The sequence below is a fragment of the Haliotis cracherodii genome, unplaced genomic scaffold, assembly GCF_022045235.1.
Source record: "Haliotis cracherodii isolate W230 unplaced genomic scaffold, xgHalCrac1.p SCAF_16, whole genome shotgun sequence".
Lineage (NCBI taxonomy): Eukaryota > Metazoa > Mollusca > Gastropoda > Lepetellida > Haliotidae > Haliotis > Haliotis cracherodii.
The window spans coordinates 16974941-16996323 of NW_027266271.1; the positions used below are offsets into that span (position 1 = coordinate 16974941).

The following is a 21383-nucleotide window of genomic DNA, read 5'->3' on the forward strand; positions in this document are numbered from 1 at the left end:
AGAGCCTCCGCCTGGAGGGCAAGAGGTCAGGGGTTTAATCCCGGACGCCTCATTCTTAAAGACGTTAAAAGATGGTACTTGTTGTTACTCTGCCTAGTGCACGTCAATAAGGGGCTAAAACAAGGACTGGTCGCTTCGGAGTCAATATTATGTGTCTGAGTAGGGTATTCATGTTAAACTGCGGCATGGTATCACAGTTGGCTAGTCACAGACACACAGACACACAGACACACAGACACAGTCACAGACACACAGACGTAGACGCAGACGCACACACGCATGTCACCATATAAGTACAATAATCGTGAATGCAACGTTAAACCCCATTTCACCTCACCACACCTCACTACTTAGATCAGGTCTTTTGGTATGGGGAACTAACAACCGACTTTCTGCCTGCCAGGCATCCGCCATCATATAGCTGGAATATTGCTGAGTGCTGAGTGTTAAACAACAAACAAACTCTCCAGGCAAACCGCTCCATCCACCTAGTTTGTCAGATCTACATGTCAGATGTAGCATAAAGGAAATCCCTCAACACTATGGTTCATCCTAAAATTGGCACTCGTCTCAATCTCGTTAAAATCAGATCTTTCCCCCAGCCCTACCAAACAAAACCCACTAAAGAACACAAATATATAATCGATAGTAAACCCTTCTGGGTGTATTATGGCTCTGGGAAATCAAAGGATGAATAAAATATCCACAACAACATAATGATGTTACCTTATCTTTTAGCATTTGGAACTCCCTGATTTTATTCATTTTCGAGGAAGCGAATCAGATGTGCATGTCTAAATGCACTCAACACTGATTGGCTGATCTTAAAGTTCACCTGACCCAACCTCCTATGGAGATGTCATAAGATCTTCACATAGAGAGGTACCTAGTTGGAGTAAAAGATCTGATTTCAATGAGACTGCTCTTGACTCAAAGTACAGGAAAGTAGAGATATTTCTGACGGTCCTCATTACTTCAATGAGGTTTCACTCTTAGCTGAAGTCAACCAAATGATCTTAATAGTGTCCCACCTCATCAATTATTTCATGAAACTGCAGCTTCACAGAGTCCCGCACTTTGTTTTTCATGTTGGCAAACTTGTTCCTCTTGTTTCTATAAGCTGTCTTCAGATTACCAAGTTCTGAAAAATTCAACATGGTCCATGACTTACAAGTATCATTAGCAGAGTGTACAAGATTTGAATGGGAGAGTACGTCAGTCTGAAGGTGAACAAAATGTTCATACATGCTGAGCTTGTAAAACCCCATAGTTAAAGTTAAAGGGAGGTAACTGCGATATATGTTCAACCATGGTTTAAACAGTGGCCATTACACTAATTTTATTAACGGGTGATTGAGTGACGTTTTACGCCTCTTTTAGCAATATTCCAGCAATATCACTGCGAGGGACACCAGAAATGGGTCACACATTGTACCCATTTCGGGAATCGAACCCGGGTCTTCTGCGTGACGAGCAAACGGTTTAACCACAAGGCTACCCGACCACCACTTTTATTAATGGATCTTCATTATGTAAGGCCATACCTTTATCAAATTCATCCATAAGTTCTTCTTCCTCTGCATCCACAGTGACATCTTCGTCTTCAACCACATCTTCAGGTGGAGCATCCTCAACAGGATGGCTAAAACAAAATAAACAAAACATGTAAGCATATGGTAATAAATGCACAACAATTACACTATTTTAGAGAAATAACAGATGACAAATACTTTTATTCCCCATAATTCATATACATATCTGTCAAGTAATCTTATCAAGACATTGCTGGCTTTTCTTTCAAGGAAATAGAACCACAGCAAAATGATGACAGTAGGACATTAATCATCTGGATGACTTCCCAGATAAGGAAAATGATTTTATGGCCGCTTCAGTTTTCTCATTGACTATTCAGATCATATTTCCCCCGAAAAATCCCCACTTGGATCAAATAAGGTTTATGACAATGTTATCAATATTCTGGCAATGTCGTGACAGAACTCCACATAATGTATATCCATGGAGAATCAACCTGGGACTTTCTTGCAACGAGCCAAAGCTTTAACAATTAGGCAACCTTCCCACCCAATGCATAGACATTAATGGCTATTAAACCATGGCTCCTTTTTTGACCATGGTCTAACCAACTGAATTGTTGGTTAAATACCACTTGGCAATGTCGGAACTTCTTTTTTTTTGTATCATTTATCTTGATGATAGAACAATTTCATGAAAAACTTATGTCGCCAGCGGGATTCGAACCAGCGAAATTCGCACAGGAGGCTAACAAATGTAGACTTCTGCCACGGTGACTTTGGAGAAATTATATGAAATTAACAACTTAATATTTATGTACATCAGTACTAATTGCCTATCCGTTTATGAACTGTGAAATATGTTTTATGCAATTTTTATACAGTATGTTACTCTGTGCATTCTAGTATTTGTACAGTACTTGTGATTTGGTAACTTTTCATTCAACGAAATGAACTGACAGAAAAGAAATTACTATCATCTTGATCAGGGATATGTTTGCTCATAATAGGCCCATCAACATGGGCAAGTAACATTTAGGTGATTGATAAATGTGCTCGAGTTGGTCCAAAATGAATGGTATACTGGCCCCGGGACATGCATTTCATAACCCTACAGGCAAAGTGCAGGGTGCATGTGCAAAAGGCTGGGGGAACACATTTCTAGTGCATTACGCAGGGCCGACTCACACAGTGTTTGCACAGTTGAGCATAGACTTCCTGAATATCTTCACAAAACAATGTTTTTAAAGTATTTTAGGTGCTATAAATGTTGGACATGGTTTAAGCATGTTAGACCATTCGGACCCTTGTGTTTAATCGTTGAAATGGTTAATTAAACAACTCGGCGCTGTGGGCCTCATGGTATATTTAACCATTTCAACGATTAGACACTGGGTCCTCTTGGTCTAACCTATACTTTGACCCCGAAAGATCCAGAGTAGAATAGCTCTTCAGCAAACCCATGCTTGCCATAAAAGGCAACTATGCTTGTTAGAGGTGACTAACAGGATCAGGTGGTCAGGCTCACTGACGTCAATCACTGGACTGTCTGGCCCAGACTTGATTATTTACAGACCGCCGTCTTATAGCTGGAATATTGCTGAATGCAGCTTTAAACAACAAACACATAAGCAAACAATGGCTACTTGAGTCGGTGTGTGGTTGATGTGTGTGAAGTCCTGCCACACTGTTCCAAGGCAGTAACATTCAACACATAGCAAGTGAAGCCAGACTTTCATTAAGTCCCATGGAGTGTTCTCTAACTGTCAGTATTGCTAAAATGGAAAGAATTATCATTAAACCGCCCGTATGTAATCAAAAATCAGCCGGCCACTGTAACTTGATAATGCCCTCATATTGCTTGACGATGGGCCATTATCACGCCTGTTGTTAGGTGATGTCATAGGATAGGGATAGGTGACATCACGTTCAACAGTGATGTCATCTGTTTTTTTCTATGACGTTTCCATACTCTAAAAGTTGGTCAGTGACATTGGTGCAGTAAATGTTTCAAAACCGATATCATTGTTTCTTTTTATTTGATAACAAATTCCATCCATTTTAGGTGTAATAATGGTAACGCTATTTTTCAGGGCATTATCATTTGCAGAAGCCCTCGGTCTTTTCAACTGCCCTCTTTCGTTGGGCAGTAATGGAAGACCTCGGGCTTCGGCAAATGATAATGCCCTGAAAAATAGCGTTACCATTATAGTATCAGCATTCTCAAACAATGGGAGTTTAAGGGTATACGAGGTTCGCTACAACAGTATTGAGTCAAAGATCACTTGAAGTATTAAATAAATAGTACCAGGGTCATGACAACTCAAACATAACATTATTTACCCTTAAGGTTAAATATGAACATGAATGGTGTATGTATGAACATTGCTTGTCCAACACTTACGTTTCAAGTTTTAAATCTTCCTCAACGCCATGATCTGGATCCAACTCAAGATCTGAGGGTGTATCTCCTGGGGTTGCTGCTTCACTGGCCGGCCCAGAATCCACTGCTCCTTCGTCACCTTCCTGTCCGAAAGTATCCTTGATGAAGTTGTCGATATCTTTTGGATTTCTTACAACTTTGAATGACAGCTTGACATCAATAGGTTTATCTGGAAGAGTGTTTGTATGTTTGATCATCAACAGACAAATATCTAGTCCCTTTGATGCCTGCAGTTGTATGCGGCCTGGTAAAGTAGTTGGTTCAAAGGCAGCCTGTAAGCATGGAGAGTACTGTACTTAACACATGCCAAGCTGTAGTTAGGCTCAGAACGTTTCAGTCATCCGTCAAATTCAAGAAATAATTGATGAGTAGGAGTTGTTTATAATACAATAATGGAGTGAGTATGGTTTTACACTGCTTTTAGCAATATTACAGCAACATCACGGCGGGGTACACCAGAAATGGGCTTCACACATTGTACCCATGTGGGGAATCGAACCCGGGTCTTCGGCGTGACGAGCGAACGCTTTAACCATGTCCGAATCTCCAGACATGACGTCATGATAGAACAATGTTTTATCATGAAATAAACCACACTTCGTTGTTCACTGTTCTTTGCTATTTATCGCATAGCTATCATATATATCCTGATACACAGTTATAACCTGCACCAGTAATAGCTACACATTCTCACAACCTGTCTTATAAACCTTCCTCACCTGTTGACTGGCCTGCTAAATTTTTCATTTCATTGCTGAGTGTTTTCTTCATGAGCGACTCCACAGAGGGTCCAAATATACTGTCCATATCCGTGGTCTCCTCGTCAATGACCGGCTCGGCCGGGTCTGCAACATGGTGAAACACTTACAAAGAGGTTCGACTCAACGTCCTGTGAAACCTTTATGACACAAAACCAGGTATCAATGCCGTGAAGCCCTGTTCAACTGGACAGTAGTGTTCTCAGTTCAATTGTCCAGATGAACCAATTTCCAGATTAGCGATTATTAATAATAATAATAATATAAATAATAATAATAATTTATGCATTTGTATAGCGCAGCATTCACTGTGCAGAAGTGCTCAGTGCGCTATAATGAAACTTATAGTGAGTGGGAGTGTTTTTTGAATGAGAATGGAATAATGTTTGTTGTTTTTTTGTTCGTTGTTTAAAGCCACACTAAGCAACATTTCAGCCATCTTAAGCCAGCTTGTTAATAATCAAGATGGACCTGACAATCTAATGATCGATATTGTGAGCAACAATCCACGCCTTCAGGGTATGATGACACACACTCAACAAGTCCCCACATCTGATCCCCTGATCCATTTGGTCGCCTCCTACGGCCTGCACAGGTTGCTAGAGACCTATTCTAATCCGGAATACCCAGTGTTGAAGTGTTCCTTGCAGGGTTCAACTGGACAGAGCGGCTTCTGGACTAAAGGGGTCCGGAATAAGTTTTCACTGCAGTGGTTGATAATAAGCATAAAGCATTACTCACTTATCAACAGTTTTTTTAACTGACAGAACAAAAAAAATAATGATAACTGACAAAAGACCCGAAACTTTACTGACTCCTGACTTGTAACACCCCCATCAATACCCTAAGTGATGAAGACTGTGTCCTACCTGATGGTGGTGCTTCTATGCCTGTTTCTATAGACGTGACAGTTTCTGTTGGCTCCAGTTCCATTTTATCGTTTACACTCTCAGCAACAGCTCTGGCTGCTGCTGCTGCTGTTGCAGCTTCAGCTTCCCTTGCCATCTGCGCCAACCGCTTCTTCTCCTTTTCAGCTGTCAACGGAGAGTGAGCGATGGTCAAGTGACATTATATAAAGAAAACTAACATTACAGTCAGAAGTAGGCTACTTTCTGAGTGCAACCTGTTTATTATCAAGTCTTGGGTGGGCAACCAGTAGTCATCAGGATAACATGATAGCTGTCAAACAACTAGCTTTAAGTGATTAAACAAGCACCTGTCATCCTTTCATGGGGGATGTGACAACTGTGACTGCACCATGGACAACCTCTTCATCTTAACTTGTTAGGTGTGTGTGTGTATATGTGTGTGTGTATGTGTGTGTGTTTGCTTTTCCGCTCTCCAGTCAGTACAGTTATGCCCATCGCTCCTCCCGAAGCATAGGTTGCCCTCTCTAGTTGTTTTGAAGGGGGGTCGGCCTTGTAGCTTCCGTTGACTCAGGGCTTTCACTACACAGCTTCATACATCCTCTTGAGGACCCTTCCTCTCCCAGGGTAGAGGTTCTTTTGTTCTGTCGTTGGCGTTTCTGTAACAAGTTGTTTTTTACGGGATGGGGGTGTTAACCCCATGCCCAACCTCCCTTCTTTATCCAGGCTAGGGACCGGCTGGGTGTTCCCCGAAGGTTACGCTTCTCCAGGCAAACCCTCCATCTACTAGACCCCGGAGGCAGTCGACTTGAGATTGGAGTTGCACCAATTCGGAGATGCACAAATTCCTAATTCCTAGTTGGTGCATCTCCAGTCTCAACCATGGGGTTCTGCATTGTTTGTGTTTTTTTCTTCTCAGCTCAACAATATTCCAGCTACCAGTACGTGATGGTGGCTAGTAAATAACCTCGTCATGACCAGACAAACCAGCGACAGATATTATGAGCAACGTCGGGGAGCAATGACAAAACAATCAACCAAGTCACCAAGCATGACCACACGATCCATAAAGTCGCCCCTTACAACAAGCAAAAGACCTATTCTAACCCGAATCTTCACGGTTCAGGTTGCTGGGGACCCCTTTTATCCCAGAATCCCCACTAGGCTCTGCCCAGGAACACCCATGACGACTTCCTGTGTGAAGTATCTTGTTTCAGAGTCATCAACACCTCAGTAATACCAGTGTTCAAAATTGTTAAGTTTACAATAAATTGACTAAGAAGAAGATGAAGAAAAATTTAAGAGGGACAATTGGAAAAAGAGAAACCCAAATGGATTCCCTTGTAGTAAGCACTATTAGAAAGAGAATGAGTTGGCTGAGTGAAATCACGTGGTCAGCGTGTGTAGGTCAATCGGCATGAAAAGCTTGCATGACCAAGATTGATGGGAGGTGACCATGGTGATGCTAGGTGTGTTCAGGGGAATTGTTTTTTAGAAGCTGGAAACCTTTGTTTCGGCACATTTCCACTTGGGATGGAAAGAAGATGAGAAATGCATAGTGTGAGATATGATACGTTTAAAAATTGAAGGGGGATCCTAGGGTCCTTAAAAATTATTTTATTTTGGGAATATATGATGATTAACTTTAGGGCTAATTTGACATGGACCCCATGATACTTGTGCTTAATTTTGAACACTGACTGTGTAATCGAGATGTAGACTGGCTTGGAACAGAGTCAAGATCCACATCAAATTACATAAGGGTTTAGGAACACTTTAAATGACTCAGCTTGATCTGCTCACATGTAAGCCGTCCAAGCACTACCAACAGCAACTTACTAAGCAGCCATTTTAACTAATTGTGATGATTGTTGTGCATACAATTGACAATCAATCAGCGTTTATATATTCCTATCGATATAGTACAATCGGAGGGCTAGAAGAGTAGTGTAACGAAACAGCGATACAGTATTGTATTGTGATACAAGGCAAATGATACAATACATAGATTTACGAGCCCTGTATCGTGATACATACGATACATTTAATTACAAGTTATATTGGTGTAAAAACATGTGAATAATAACAGAAACTGTTCCACCAGCAGCTTACGCAGATTCTCCAGTATTTCATGGTTGGCTATAAATAGCTTAACATTAACAGTGCCCTCTTTGATCTTTGAAAATAATAACAAACGATAGGGCTTACTCACCTGCAAAAAGAAAGAATATCAACTTGTGAAATAAGTACTGAATAAGGATTTGAATTGTATCGCATCCATAGTATCGGGATACATATCATATGGCGACCCCTCCGTATCATTACACCTCTAATAAATACATCGTTACTCTCGTGACACCAAAGTCACAGAGCCGAGTCAGCTGATCAAGCTGATGCCAATATTAGAGCATGGAAGAGCTGGGGGCATGTTGTAATCTGAAGTCAATACCATGTCATATATTATTGTAAATAAATAGCTAGTGTAACCTTGTTTTTGTGTACAGATCTTAACAACATGTCACATGGAAATTGTCCCTATCACTGTTGTATTGTTGCAGGCGTTACCATGGTTACCTTCTGCATCTGCGAGATATTCCCGATACTGTTCCTCGGACACCACAGGATTACAGGTGATAGGGACTGGATTCTTGGGGGTGGGGGGCTTGAGGTAGGGGTGGTTGCAGATGTGAGACGTGTATATGGTGACGATGTACACACATGTCTCCGGCTCGTCTATACGGGCAATGTAGTCGCTTGTTCCTTCCTCACAGAAAAACTAAAGACATAAAATCCAAACAGTTTGTTTATACGACACTGTGTATTCATTGTGTATTCCTTGTATATTCCAACAGTGTATTCCCATTTTGCTTTAGCAATAGTCTGAAATCATTATCCATCAGATTTTATTTCTAGTAAGCCGGATATTTAACTTGGAATCAAAACTAAGTTCCCTTGGGGGGAAAATTGGAATAAATCACATTTTTTAAAAACTGGGATTAGTTTTAATGTGTAAAGTTTCTTAAATTCAACATGTTCAGTGCAATAGTGTTAACTAAGCATTACATGATTAATGTCTTGTTAACCTCCCTAATAGTCAGTGAACTACCAGGCACCAGAACTTTGGGAATTTTAGTTTGTACTGTCAATGCCTGCAGACATGGTGCCGAATATCGGCCTATGATAAATCCATGAAAGTCAGGCTTTGATCTTTACACTCAACCGTTAGCCTGAGGTGACACAAATTTAACATAGGCTAATAAAGCATAAAATGTACTTGTCAATCAGGCTACCACATTTTTAAATGCTCTTGGCAATCAAATTATAATTTTAGAGTCTCACAATGAAAATCACAATAAAAAGTCAAAAGTCAGTGATCTTCTGGGCTTGGCCATTTGCAAGATGCACAGTGAATCAGTACTTGGTCATGTGAGAGGGAGTGATCTACTGTGCATATTGAAATGGCCACACTTAATATGTTTCGCTATCTGACAGCTGAATCACTTGACAACCTCAAAAGAAAATGAATGAATAAATATTGTTTTATGCTGTATCAGCGATACAGAAAAAAACACCACCAGAACGTAAAGAAAGAGCGAAACAATATGCAAACCAGGATCCAGAATGTTATGCTACTGTAGCCCCGATTCCACATGAGGCTGTTGAATGAAGTTGTCCTTTGAAACACTGAATTGCGATACATTTTCATGAATTGTTTGATAAAACATATTTCTTGGACTAGTTGTTTTCATTGCAGACTAGTGGTTAAGTGCTACTAGCCTGAAAGACTTTGTTCAAAACTGGCCTCTGTTCACCCAGCAGTGAATGGGTACCTGGTAGGATGAGATGGCAATGTGACAGTTACCCTTCCATCACCGCAGGCAGCACAGAATGAAAATCAAGTGCACACTGACCAGGATAATAATGCAAAACTCATCATCATCATTATTGAGTGAGTGAGTTAGGTTTAACGCCGCTTTTAACAGTTTTCCAGTCATATCGCGGCGTGTCAGCTTAATGTGGGAGGAAAGCCCGAAGTGATGCAGGTCTCAGACATTTACCACTGCAGTGAAATCCACGAGCACGGGTATGGTGCTGACAAACCTAGAAACATAATCGGGGCAACCAGGATTCGATCATGGGTTTCTGGAGTGCCCAAGGGACGCAACTCTGTACAGCGAATCGCGGCGCCTTAGACGACTGGGCCACCCGTGCTCCCCATCATCATCATTAAAACCTGTCAATAGGAAAACGGGGGCGGTCGGGTAGCCTAGTGATTAAAGCGTTTGTCATGCCGAAGACCCGGGTTCGATTCCCAAAATGGGGACAATGTGTGAGGCCCATTTCTGGTGTCTACCGCAGTGATGCTGCTGGAATATTGCTAAAAGCAGCGTAAAAACTAAAACTCACCCAATAGGAAAACAAAAGGTATGTAACTATGACGAGAATAAGTTGCTTCAACTAACCCTGACTTCGGCTCTGCGGCCTGCCTCGGTGAGATCACACTTGGTGCCATTAGTATAGTTCTGACTGTGGTACTTGCTATGGATAGTCCTGCTCCTGAGGCGCTGGTCCTGGAAATACATGCAGATCATTCTGTCACTAAAATACTGAAACCATGACCATCTGATGGATTTTTTAGCAACATGTTTCAGCTAAATGTGGACAAGAAGCCCCAACCCATGAAGATCACTTGATTGTTTGGTCTAGACCGCCTTCATAAAGTTGGAATATGGCTCAGTGCAATGTTTAACAAAAAACAAACAAAAAGAAAGCCTCAAGTAAAACAGGCTGTTATTGCTAATTACTATGGTAAAAAGCACACTTACAGCTCGGACAAATCAAAGTCAAATCGGAAATTTGAATGTACAATCTAAGCCTGGGACAAGTCCAAATTTACTTCCCAGTGTACTAAACCCACTGTAGGTCTCAAGAGTTGGGTACAAAAAGTTTGACTGAGAATTGTTTTCATTTGAACCCTGACAAAAACTGTTTAGATGCACATGTAAACCGATCAGATCATGAATCCACTGACGTTGACTGAAGTAAGAAGATCGAGATAGAGAAGCTTTATCTTTACTCAAAGATATAAAAGTCAGAAGGAATGCATGCATAGTAACCATGGAGTTTATTATTATTGTCATTACACAATATATCACTTGACTAACCATGGGTCCGGGTAGTACTGTGAGTACCCGGTTCCTACTAAGAACCTACCAGACTCGAGTTACCCGTCCTAGCCCAACCGCAACCAGCAGACTAAGGGATGCAACTCTGCTCAATTAGTTGCAGCATCAAAGACCACTTGGCATGCATCTTACAGCAACAACCCTATTTATATATTTCTCAACATATTTAAATCATAACTGTAAAAGATTGTTTACTATACCTTTAAAGTGTCATTGTCCCAATCAAAATCTGATTCATAATGGCCAAGGTAAATGACTTCTCCTTTGACATTACCATCTGTAGGCAAACAGAAACAGTGCGTGAGTGAGTGAGTTGGGCTAATGCTGCTTTGAACAGTATTCCAGTTAAAACACTGCATGTTAACTTAATGTGGGAGGAAAGCCAAAGTGATGCAGGTCTCAGGCATTAACCACTTTGGTGAAACCCATGAGCACTGTAAAGACAAAGAAACATAAACGGGGCGAACAGGGATTCGAACCCACAATCACAGGTTCCTGGTATGCTAAGGGGATGCAACTCTTCACAGTGAACCCAAACAGAAGAAGCACTGCAGGTCACAATGTGATATCACCACAAATTAAATCGACATTAAATACGAAACCATTCCTTAAACAGTCGTTCTGTATGAAAATCTTGGGCAGAGATTAATCCCCTGCTGGTAAATTGGGGGAAAAATCGTGGGATTTTTCTTGAGTTCCATATTTTTAAATTCAGAAGTATTTTAACATTGTATTTTGAGATTGCATTCAATGTAAAACTATACATCTAAGCATTAATACCTCTTTCTATCAGCTAATCCTGTTATCAGTAAAATACAGGTTATTTCTCCAGAGTCATAACATTAGTTATAAGTTACATATATTAAAATGATTTGGGATATTGTGAATTCTCGTTTGGTTATTTACAAAGACATTTGCTGCAGATTCTTGGCTGAATATCGGCATCTGAGGATGTCTGGACAACATCTCTGTCAGGGCAAAACAATGACCGACAAGATGAAGACACAAGCACTGTATAGGAAGTGTCATCATGACCGGTGCACATGTACTCACCCTCTATGTGCATTTGACGTATATACTTTCCATAGCAAAACTCATAACTCCACCAATCTTTTGTCTGCAACAGAATAAACCTTCTGTCATGTAAGTGTTTCACAAGTTACGGAATATTGTGCCAAAATATTCAAAAGACAAGTTGGAAAATTTAATGATCGACATGATTAGAATGTATGGCAAGTATCGTCATCATAATGCTCAGGCTTAACAATGAAGGATCAGTATTCAAATCCAAACTGTCAAAATGAAAATGGTGTTTGGGAATAACCTGTTTCACTAAAGGTTCACATGGTTGACCTTAAGAGAGTGTTTCCACAAACATGTCATTTTGCAGTTCCTTAAACCTAAATAAACATTTTCGTGTATGTCTCCAAGCTAGGAAGATCAATAACTTCACTCCAACTAAACCATAAACAACTCCAACTTAAACAGACAGCCCTGAAAGGTGGAGGGCTTGCAGCTGTAAGATCCCAGTCCCCACTGCCCCCCAACGTAAACAGACAGCCCTGTGTGGTGAAGGGCTTGCAGCTGTAATATCCCAGTCCCCACTGCCCCCACCTTAAACAGACAGCCCTGTGTGGTGAAGGGCTTGCAGCTGTAATATCCCAGTCCCCACTGCCCCCACCTTAAACAGACACCCTGTGTGTTGAAGGGCTTGCAGCTGTAATATCCCAGTCCCCACTGCCCCCACCTTAAACAGACAGCCCTGTGTAGTGAAGGGCTTGCAGCTGTAAGATCCCAGTCCCCACTGCCCCCACCTTGAGCAGACAGCCCTGTGTGGTGAAGTGCTTGCAGCTGTAATATCCCAGTCCCCACTGCCCCCCACCTTAAACAGACAGCCCTGTGTGTTGAAGGGCTTGCAGCTGTAGATCCCAGTCCCCACTGCCCCCACCTTAAACAGACAGCCCTGTGTGGTGAAGTGCTTGCAGCTGTAATATCCCAGTCCCCACTGCCCCCACCTTAAACAGACAGCCCTGTGTGGTGAAGGGCTTGCAGCTGTAATATGCCAGTCCCCACCTTAAACAGACAGCCCTGTGTGGTGAAGGGCTTCAGCAGCTGCAGTATCCCCGTCTCCAGGGCCAGCTTCTCCTCCTCTTCCTTTTGTTTCTCCTGCTCCACCTGGTTGGGGAAGCTGCACTGGTACGCCTGGCCGAACTTCGAACTTAGCTGGACAACGCTGCCAGGTACTTCCTGAAACAAAGACAAAGGTCAAGCCAAAGGAATATATGCCATACACATAATTGTGAAAAAGAATAGTTACAGGGGCTTGATTTCCAGTCTCTGCAAGGAGTCATGGACGACTCAGTGGAGCCTGCATATAGGATATGTGTTAAGTGTAAAGCATCTGACCTTGCTGATGTCAATGAACATGCAGAACATATTTCTTCAAATTCCATTGGCAGCTATTTTGATTTTTTTTAAAGATAACCTTACCACTTTTTAATCAAGGATCTTATCATGCTTATGAACATCCATTCTTAATTTTTAGGATGCAATATTTAGAGATCTGCTCCACCCTCTTGGAGGCAAGAACAGAGGGCTCACTGATCATCTAACACAGGAGTAACAAGCTAAAAACCCTTGGCAGGCAATTTGGGGAAAAAATCATTAATGAAATATTAGTGACTTCTACATGTCTACAAAGACATACATGAGATATTACTATATAACATGAATTTGGAAATTAGTAATTCCAATTTGGTTACTACTAATTTTACATTTAAATTTCCATTTACATAATTCCCAGTCCAGATGTGAAACAGCATTGTGATAATCATTCACTGGTTACTGAATCTCAAGAAGTTGTCTCTTCTCCCTCTAAAGGACATGGCCTAGGTTTCGCTACTTCTTCTTCTTTGGTGGCATCAAACTACCTGGATTGTGATTGCAGTATTATCCATCTGAACCTGCAGTATCTCAATGAATTTGTACATATTTGGATGTCACCCCTCGATCTGATCTGTGGCATCGTCCCACTGCTCAGAGACATATAACGGTGCTTCGTGACAAAATCCTCTGTGGTGTTAATGATCGTTGGACATCCTCTTTGGGAACATGTCCGATGAATGGAAGTTTGACATCTGGTCTAATTGTGAACTTGCAGCCGACAAAAAACAAGTGCCAATCCCTCTTAGAATTAGGAATAAACTGTAAATCAACCTGCACATTTACCACAGTTTCTTGCCTGTAATTTCTTTTATTGCTCAAATTGTACTAAACGATTAATATGTTCACTCACTCATTGATCATGTTGATATATATTTAAAATGTTTTTGAACTCAGGGTATGTGAATGGAGTTCACCAGTTAGTTGCGTCGTTATAATTTTTTGAGATATTCACCATATACTTGTCTTAAGTGAGATGCCCCCTATTATCTTAGCCATTACCATGCTGGGGTGAATTTGTACCCATAACAATAGGTGCAGGACAAGTTGTCATTAAAGTAGTGCTTTTCATGTTCTTATTTTAAACTTGTAACATGCTTTCTACAATGTTCTACTCTTTTACAAATTATTTTCACAATTTTTGTATATACATCTTAAGATATATTTTCTGATATTTTGTTATTTCAGATGATTTTCTGGTTTAATGAACTTTTTCTACAATTTTTTCCTATGTGCTGTCTTTGCACTTGTCTGGAAAAATCACTTATGTCTGGTATCATCATACTTTGTGGCTGGTAGAATCATATCCCGTTTTTGTCCGATTTGAGCCTGTATACACAACATTTCCCTATACTGCAATCAGATGGAATTCTCTCCCTTAACAACCTTAGCAAGATAATAAACTTTTATCGCTAAGATATGCATAGTAAATGATTAACATCTTATATAGAGGACATGAATAATCATAAAGCTTTGTGAGCTTAAGTTTTATTCTGTTTATCATAGATAACAAGTACCACTATGTAACGTATGACACATAACAAAACTATTTCTCTTTCTGTACATAATGAAAGATACAGTCTTTGGTTTTAATCTGATATTTTACTGGTGTGTTTGAATTAACTGTGGTCTGCTTTGACCATCCAAATGACCATTATGATCAAATCAGCTGATTCATTGTAGCGCTGGTCAGTTTTTACTGGTATCCAGTGGTTATTATCTTGTTTGTTTGATTGTTTATTGCTTACTGCTTCACTCAGCAATATTCCACCTTCTTATGGTGAACCGAAATATTCCTGTTATGGGTTTTCGCATACTTAAGAAACATTCATAGTTTTCTCTCTAATCACAACTGAACAACTGTAAAACACCTCATGTACTTATAGAAGACACTTTCTCTTAAAAACAAGCCATCATCTGAGTATTCACTGACTGACTGAGTATGGTTTTACTGCGCTTTTAGCAATATTCCAGCAATATCAAGGCGGGGGACACCAGAAATGGGCTTCACACATTGTACCCATGTCGGGAATCGAACCTGTGTCTTCAGCGTGACGAGCATGAATAGTAAACGCTTTAACCACTAGGCTAACCAACCAGCCCCATAGTATTCATAATGTCTGTTAGATGCTACACCCCCTTTTATAGCAAGAGTAACCGTGCTAAACATGGCTTCCCGAAATGTACGATGTCTGGAAACCTATAATCCGACGATAATCAAGTCTTGACCAGACAATCCAGTAATTGACATCATGAGCATTGATCTATGCAATTGGGATATGATGACATGCGTCAACCAAGTCAGCAAAACTGATTACCCTATCCCGTTAGTCACCTCTGACAACAGGCATAGTACACCCTTATGACAATCATGGGTTGCTGAAGACCGATTCTAACTGTGTCTTCACGGGTGATCAGCTGGTGATAGCAGGCCTTTAGCTGTCATCAGGGTTGTTGCTGTCATCACCTGATCATATGTCAATGATTTAAATGATTAACATTTACGCTGGTGACATTGACAGTAGCCCTCAAGGACAGTATGCCAACGTGTCCTTATGACAGATGAATTTTGTTATTTTCATTAATAGGTAGAATTATTAATGATAAATGATATTACATCTCGTTACGAATTCGCCATAGCATCATAATTTACATACCTGTCCCATTTTCACGGGTTCGTTGACAATATCTATACCATAATGAGTAGATTTTAATTCCTCAAAATCAAGGAATGACTTCGACTGCGCTAGAAACAGCACCAGGAGACAACATACACGCAAAAGCCTGTTTGTTTTGGTCGCCATTTTGAAGCACCTGTAAATTACGATTCCAAAACATGGACGGGAAACATGATTCGAAATAACAATTCCGACCTACGAAGACATTGAAAAAAATAACGGAACCAGGTGATATTTGAACTTATTTGAACTGGTGCCAGAATAGTTTTTAGCCAAACACATTTCATGATCGTTTCCTGTAGAATCGCGTTTGCTTATGTAACTTTATAAGACTGTCTCTATTGGGGGCATTTGCATCACATCAGCAAAAAATAACATAATGATTACTTTCAGAACAACAATAAATTGTGATATCCGGTTAAATAACAGATGAAGCTAGGAAATAGGTTTCCTTCAATTTAATGGAAAAAGAATTTCCTTAATTTAGTTAGCATTCGGTTATTGCTTGTTGGAATTGTATTTGATTAAAGTATGTTTTGTTTGTTCCAACCATATATCATATCATGAGTATATGTTTATGAATCACTATTTAAAAGGTGAGGTGGCACCTATCACAAACATCTGCAAAGGCAAGTCAAATGTTCACCTGATAATTCGGGAACATATTGTACAAGTCGAAAACTGGAATTGCATCGCTCATAATTTTTGTCACTGATGCGTCACATTTGGAAATGTCCTCCGCATGTCTATTATCACATATTCTGAAAGCTTTACTGTTTATTTGTTGTTTTATGCCGCACTCAGCAATATTCCAGCTATATAAAAAATCGAGTCTGGTTCAGACAATCCAGTGATTTTTGACATCATCAGCATTTATTTACAAAATTGGGATAGGATGACATGAATCAACCAAGTCAGCGAGCATGACTACCCGATCCCATTAGTCGCCTCATACGACAAGCATAGTCGCCTTTTACGGCAAGCATGGGTTGCTGAAGACCAATTCTACCCCGGATATCTCGCTCTTCAGCAACCCATGCTTGCCGTAAAAGGCGACTAACGGGATCGGGTGGTCAGGCTCGCTGAATCGGTTGATGCATGTCATCGATCCCAATTGCGTGGATCGATGCTCATGATATTAATCACTGGATTGTCTGGTCCAGACGCTATTATTTACAGACAAAATTATTTAACAAGAAACCAACCAAACCAACCTGATCTCCACGGGTCGAAAGCTCTACTGAGGCTTTGAATGTTGTAACCCTGATCAAACAACTGTTGGGAAAGCGTCCTAAAACACGTATCCATCGATGTATACGTATGGTAGTTTGCTATCTTTATTTGTAATCTTATTATAAAAGCAAGAGACAGAGGAAGCAATTTGACACAAATTCGCGTGAAAACGAGTTGCTGCCAAACGATTTTCAAGTCTTTAAGTTTTCATTACTTTGGTGGACGTATAAAGTATATATTGTACGAGCGCTTCAATACATATTAGCGTGTTGCAGAGGACTAGGAAATCCGTGATTCGTTTGTATTCCGGTACCCAATTTGTGTCAACTTAGTCTACCTCAGCATTACAATGTATGATGGGAAGATTCAGTGATTCCCGGCGGGCGATTTGATGAGGATAGTCGGTGAGAGGAATGTGTAAGTGCAATAAAATCGAAACAGTCAGATACAAAATCACACTTCCAAGTACAAAATGCGTTTGATGTACAAAACGGATGGATGAATAGTGTTGTCATTGCTAATTAACGCCGAGTTGTGGTCGTTCGTACCATGACATATTCTCGACATATGACATTCACTCAGAAACATGTCGCACAAAAGTACTGACTGGGCAGAATCATGTAGCCTAACGTGAAGAGAGTATTGAATGATAACAGATACGGTAAATTTAATTTTCTCTTAGTGACACATAAAAACTTGATGCTATATTTGTGAAATATATTAGTCTAATTTATATAGATCTATCTATTTTATTCTTGTCTTTGTAAATTCATAATACCAATAGGCCTAAGTCTACTGGCCAGCAACCAGTTATTGCCAAGGACCAAATACCACAACTTCACCTTATAGCACACACATGATCGCATCTCATTTTACTTTGCTTGTATTCATTAGAAGAAAGAAATATTTATGCCATAATGATGAACAAAACAAAAACAGTCTTGTGAGGAAATATTTATAAAAAACCACCATAATCACCTTGCTCAAATACTACTTAAGAAAAGACATACAGTCGGTGTCACGTGACAAATTCACACGAAAATATAAATCAAACAACACGATGATGCTCCTTCAGTTCTGTCATTGCTTGCCCTCTGTCTGTAATTTCTTCCCCAAATTCCGGGGTAGAATAGGTCTTCAGCAACCCATGCTTGCTGTAAAAGGCGACTATGCTTGTCGTAAAAGGCGACTAACGAGATCGGGTGGTCAGGCTCGCTGACTTGGTTGATACAATATTGTCATCGTATCCCAATTGCGTGGATCGATGCTCATGCTATTACTCACTGGATTGTCTGGTACAGACTCGATTATTTACAGACCGCCGTCATATAGCTGAAATATTGCTGCGTGCGGCGATAAACAACAAACAAACAAACAAACAAATCTTCCCCAAAATACAATTCTGAAAACCATTTGAGCTATATTTCTAAAAATGCATAACCAGTCTAGATCTATATCGCAAAATCCATAGTATATAGTGTTAAGGATAAGAATGTGTAGATCAAATTTGGGGAATATTGGTTTATATCAGTTTGCAGACGACAAATTGATAATAGCATATCTTAATCATTTTGATGAATAAAAAACTAGAGTGTGATACCAGGGATACTAAAATGTATTTTGTATAACTGAAGTGTCTTTGATATTTTGAGGTAACAGAACATACCATAACACCAGACCCCTTCAGTGGTTCATCACTGTCAAATGGTATATGATGCCATTTAGATATAAACATACATGCAATTTAATATTTGCTAAGTTGGCAATTTAATACACTTTCAGTCTTCAAATTGTCCTATCCTGATGGGGCATGGGTGGCCCAGTCATCTAAAGCGCCGTGATTCATTGTGCAGAGTTATGTTCCTTGGGCCCGCCAGAAACCTATGATTGTGGGTTCGAATTGCGGTTTGCCACGATTATGTTTCTAGGTTTGTTAGCACCATTCCAGTGCTCGTGAGTTTCACCAAAAGTGGTTAACGTCTGAGACCTGCGTCACTTCAGGCTCACTCACTTACTCTTATCCTGACCTGAACCTTGTGATGTAGACAATGCATCCATTGTAATCTAAGTCATGATAAGAGACCCCTGTGGGTTTTTCTTAACAAATTGTTTGACACAATTGAATGTATCAGTGAAAGTGTTGCTGATGATTATAACAGGAAAAAAACATCATAGTGACGTATAGTCTGTCACTTTGAACTGTTTCTATAGATCTATAGATTAGCTCAAATCTTTAATGTCATGGCCATTTCTGCTTTCCCCAGTGTGATATTGCTGGCATATTGCTGAAAAGAGCATCGTACCATACTCACTATTTCTTCATGATTTTACCGTGGGCACGGGTGGCCCAGTCGTCTAAGGCGCCGTGATTCGCCCTGCAGAGTTGCGTCCCTTGGGTACACCCACCCAATTCACTCACTCATAATTTTACCTTTCTTATGTATAATGTTAAGTTTATATGTTCTTTGCTCTTATCAGGATTTTAGAGTTATTATGTGAACTCAGAGCTCCAGATAACTTTTTGAGCAATTGAGTTTTTACTCGAAGGTTTCTATTTTAATTGGGTTTTTACAAATTTACATTATTCATAGGGTAACCAATATGATTTCACTCATCTATTCATCACTCTATTGGGGATCCCCCCAAATGAGTAAGCATTTTCAGATTTAAAAAAAATGAAATAATGTTTTAGATGTAACGGCTCTAAATACAGGCTTGACTCTTAAAGTAAATTAACTTGTAATTGTGTTTCGGAAATGAGCTCTGTTGTACGCATGCTGAAAAAGCTTCATTGGGTATTTACGCATGCTGTTTTCAAACAGTTGTGTTTTTCATTTAATGCATGTGTTTCTGTACACAAGTTAATTAAAAGTAATTGGGTTTGGAATAGTTTTGAGGGGTATTTTACGCAAATTAGCTGCTTATCTGTAGCTCTGTGAACTAACTAAAGGGATGGACAGTAGCACTATAACCCCAGAGCTGGGAGCAGTTTTTTTAATTGTTAAATGTATCTAAGGGCTTGTAGAATTTCAGAGATTTTTGGAGTTATTCCATCCCTGATCTATTGTTATCAACTGAGATTGCTTGGCCAAACAGAAATTTACTAGACTCTAGCTTGGGACAAGTTATTACAATGACCAAGAAATAACAAGAACATTCCAAATAGCTGTATTGTCTTGAAAATGTGTACTCGTTATAGTAAGTTTTCTAGTCTGTACACTCACACCAAGTCACACTATGGAAAGGTCGCCCTGATTATGTTTTTGGGGTTTGTCAGCACTGTAAACGTGGTCATGGGATTCACCATGTTCGTGATGCAGAGAGTTAACTGATTATAAGAGTCCAGATTCCACCCTTGCGGAACTAGGCTTGAATTTCTGGGCTTGATGTTTGTGCCACCAGTGGATATAACAAGTTATGTCCCATCTATGTCATTCCTATTGACCAATCAGATTCCACCTCTCATATCATTTGCATTTGCCTCAAACAAAATGGTGGCGCCCAGTCAAGATGATCTGTTCGATAATCAACATTTCTTTTGTAACAAAAAGGGTCTTACGTCGCGAAGTGCATCCAATCACATGAGCACCTTGATTAAAAACCTGAAAACATTTGGTAAATATCTGTCAAATCCCAGTTGACTGTACACATGCTCTGCAAATCTTGAAATCAATTGAAATCTGCACGGCGGTATTACGAACTGGATGTCGATTTCGTTAGGCGATTTTGATTGGACTATGCAAAGACTGGTTAGTCCAGCCAAAACATAACTCCATAATTGCAGTCTAGTTTGGCAAGGGTGGAAACTGGACTTTTGTAGTCAGTTAACCCCCTTGCCCAGGGAAGATGGGGTTTCACTAGTCTGTCTTACAGACCCTGATACAAATATATATCAAATACAGCCCATGCAAGTCTATAATGTTTGGCAAGTCTAGATCACTGCAGTATCTGAAAATGAAGAGAGTCACTGGGCTCCTTTTTATTATATTTTTATTAAGATAATTATAACTGAACAACTGTTTTTTTATGTAAGATGTGTTCATTTCAGAGACTAGATGTTAGTCTAGGGTTTCACCAAAGGAAGTTATCTTCAGACCTGCATTACTTCGGGCCTTCCTCCCACATTAAGCTGACATGCCATGACATAACTGGAATGAGTTCAAAGCAGCGTTAATTCTGTCTTGCTCACTCTGTAAAATTCCCTGTTATTAAAGTTTATGACATAAAACACCCAAACATGAAAGA

General features: G+C 40.0%; 1 protein-coding gene across 1 annotated transcript in view; it reads right to left on the bottom strand.

Moving 5' to 3' along the window:
- The window catches only part of LOC139463885 (protein OS-9-like), a 62768-nt gene extending 46737 nt beyond the window's left edge, over positions 1-16031 (bottom strand). Inside the window, exons 1-11 of the mRNA XM_071245296.1 lie at positions 15885-16031; positions 12859-13032; positions 11839-11902; positions 10986-11062; positions 10063-10170; positions 8174-8375; positions 5603-5767; positions 4695-4820; positions 3937-4144; positions 1545-1642; positions 1032-1141 (exon numbers count right to left, since the gene is read on the bottom strand). Of these exons, the coding sequence (XP_071101397.1) occupies positions 1032-1141; positions 1545-1642; positions 3937-4144; positions 4695-4820; positions 5603-5767; positions 8174-8375; positions 10063-10170; positions 10986-11062; positions 11839-11902; positions 12859-13032; positions 15885-16031 (1479 nt within the window). The remainder of the gene's footprint in view (positions 1-1031; positions 1142-1544; positions 1643-3936; positions 4145-4694; positions 4821-5602; positions 5768-8173; positions 8376-10062; positions 10171-10985; positions 11063-11838; positions 11903-12858; positions 13033-15884) is intronic.
- Positions 16032-21383: the final 5352 nt, after the last annotated feature.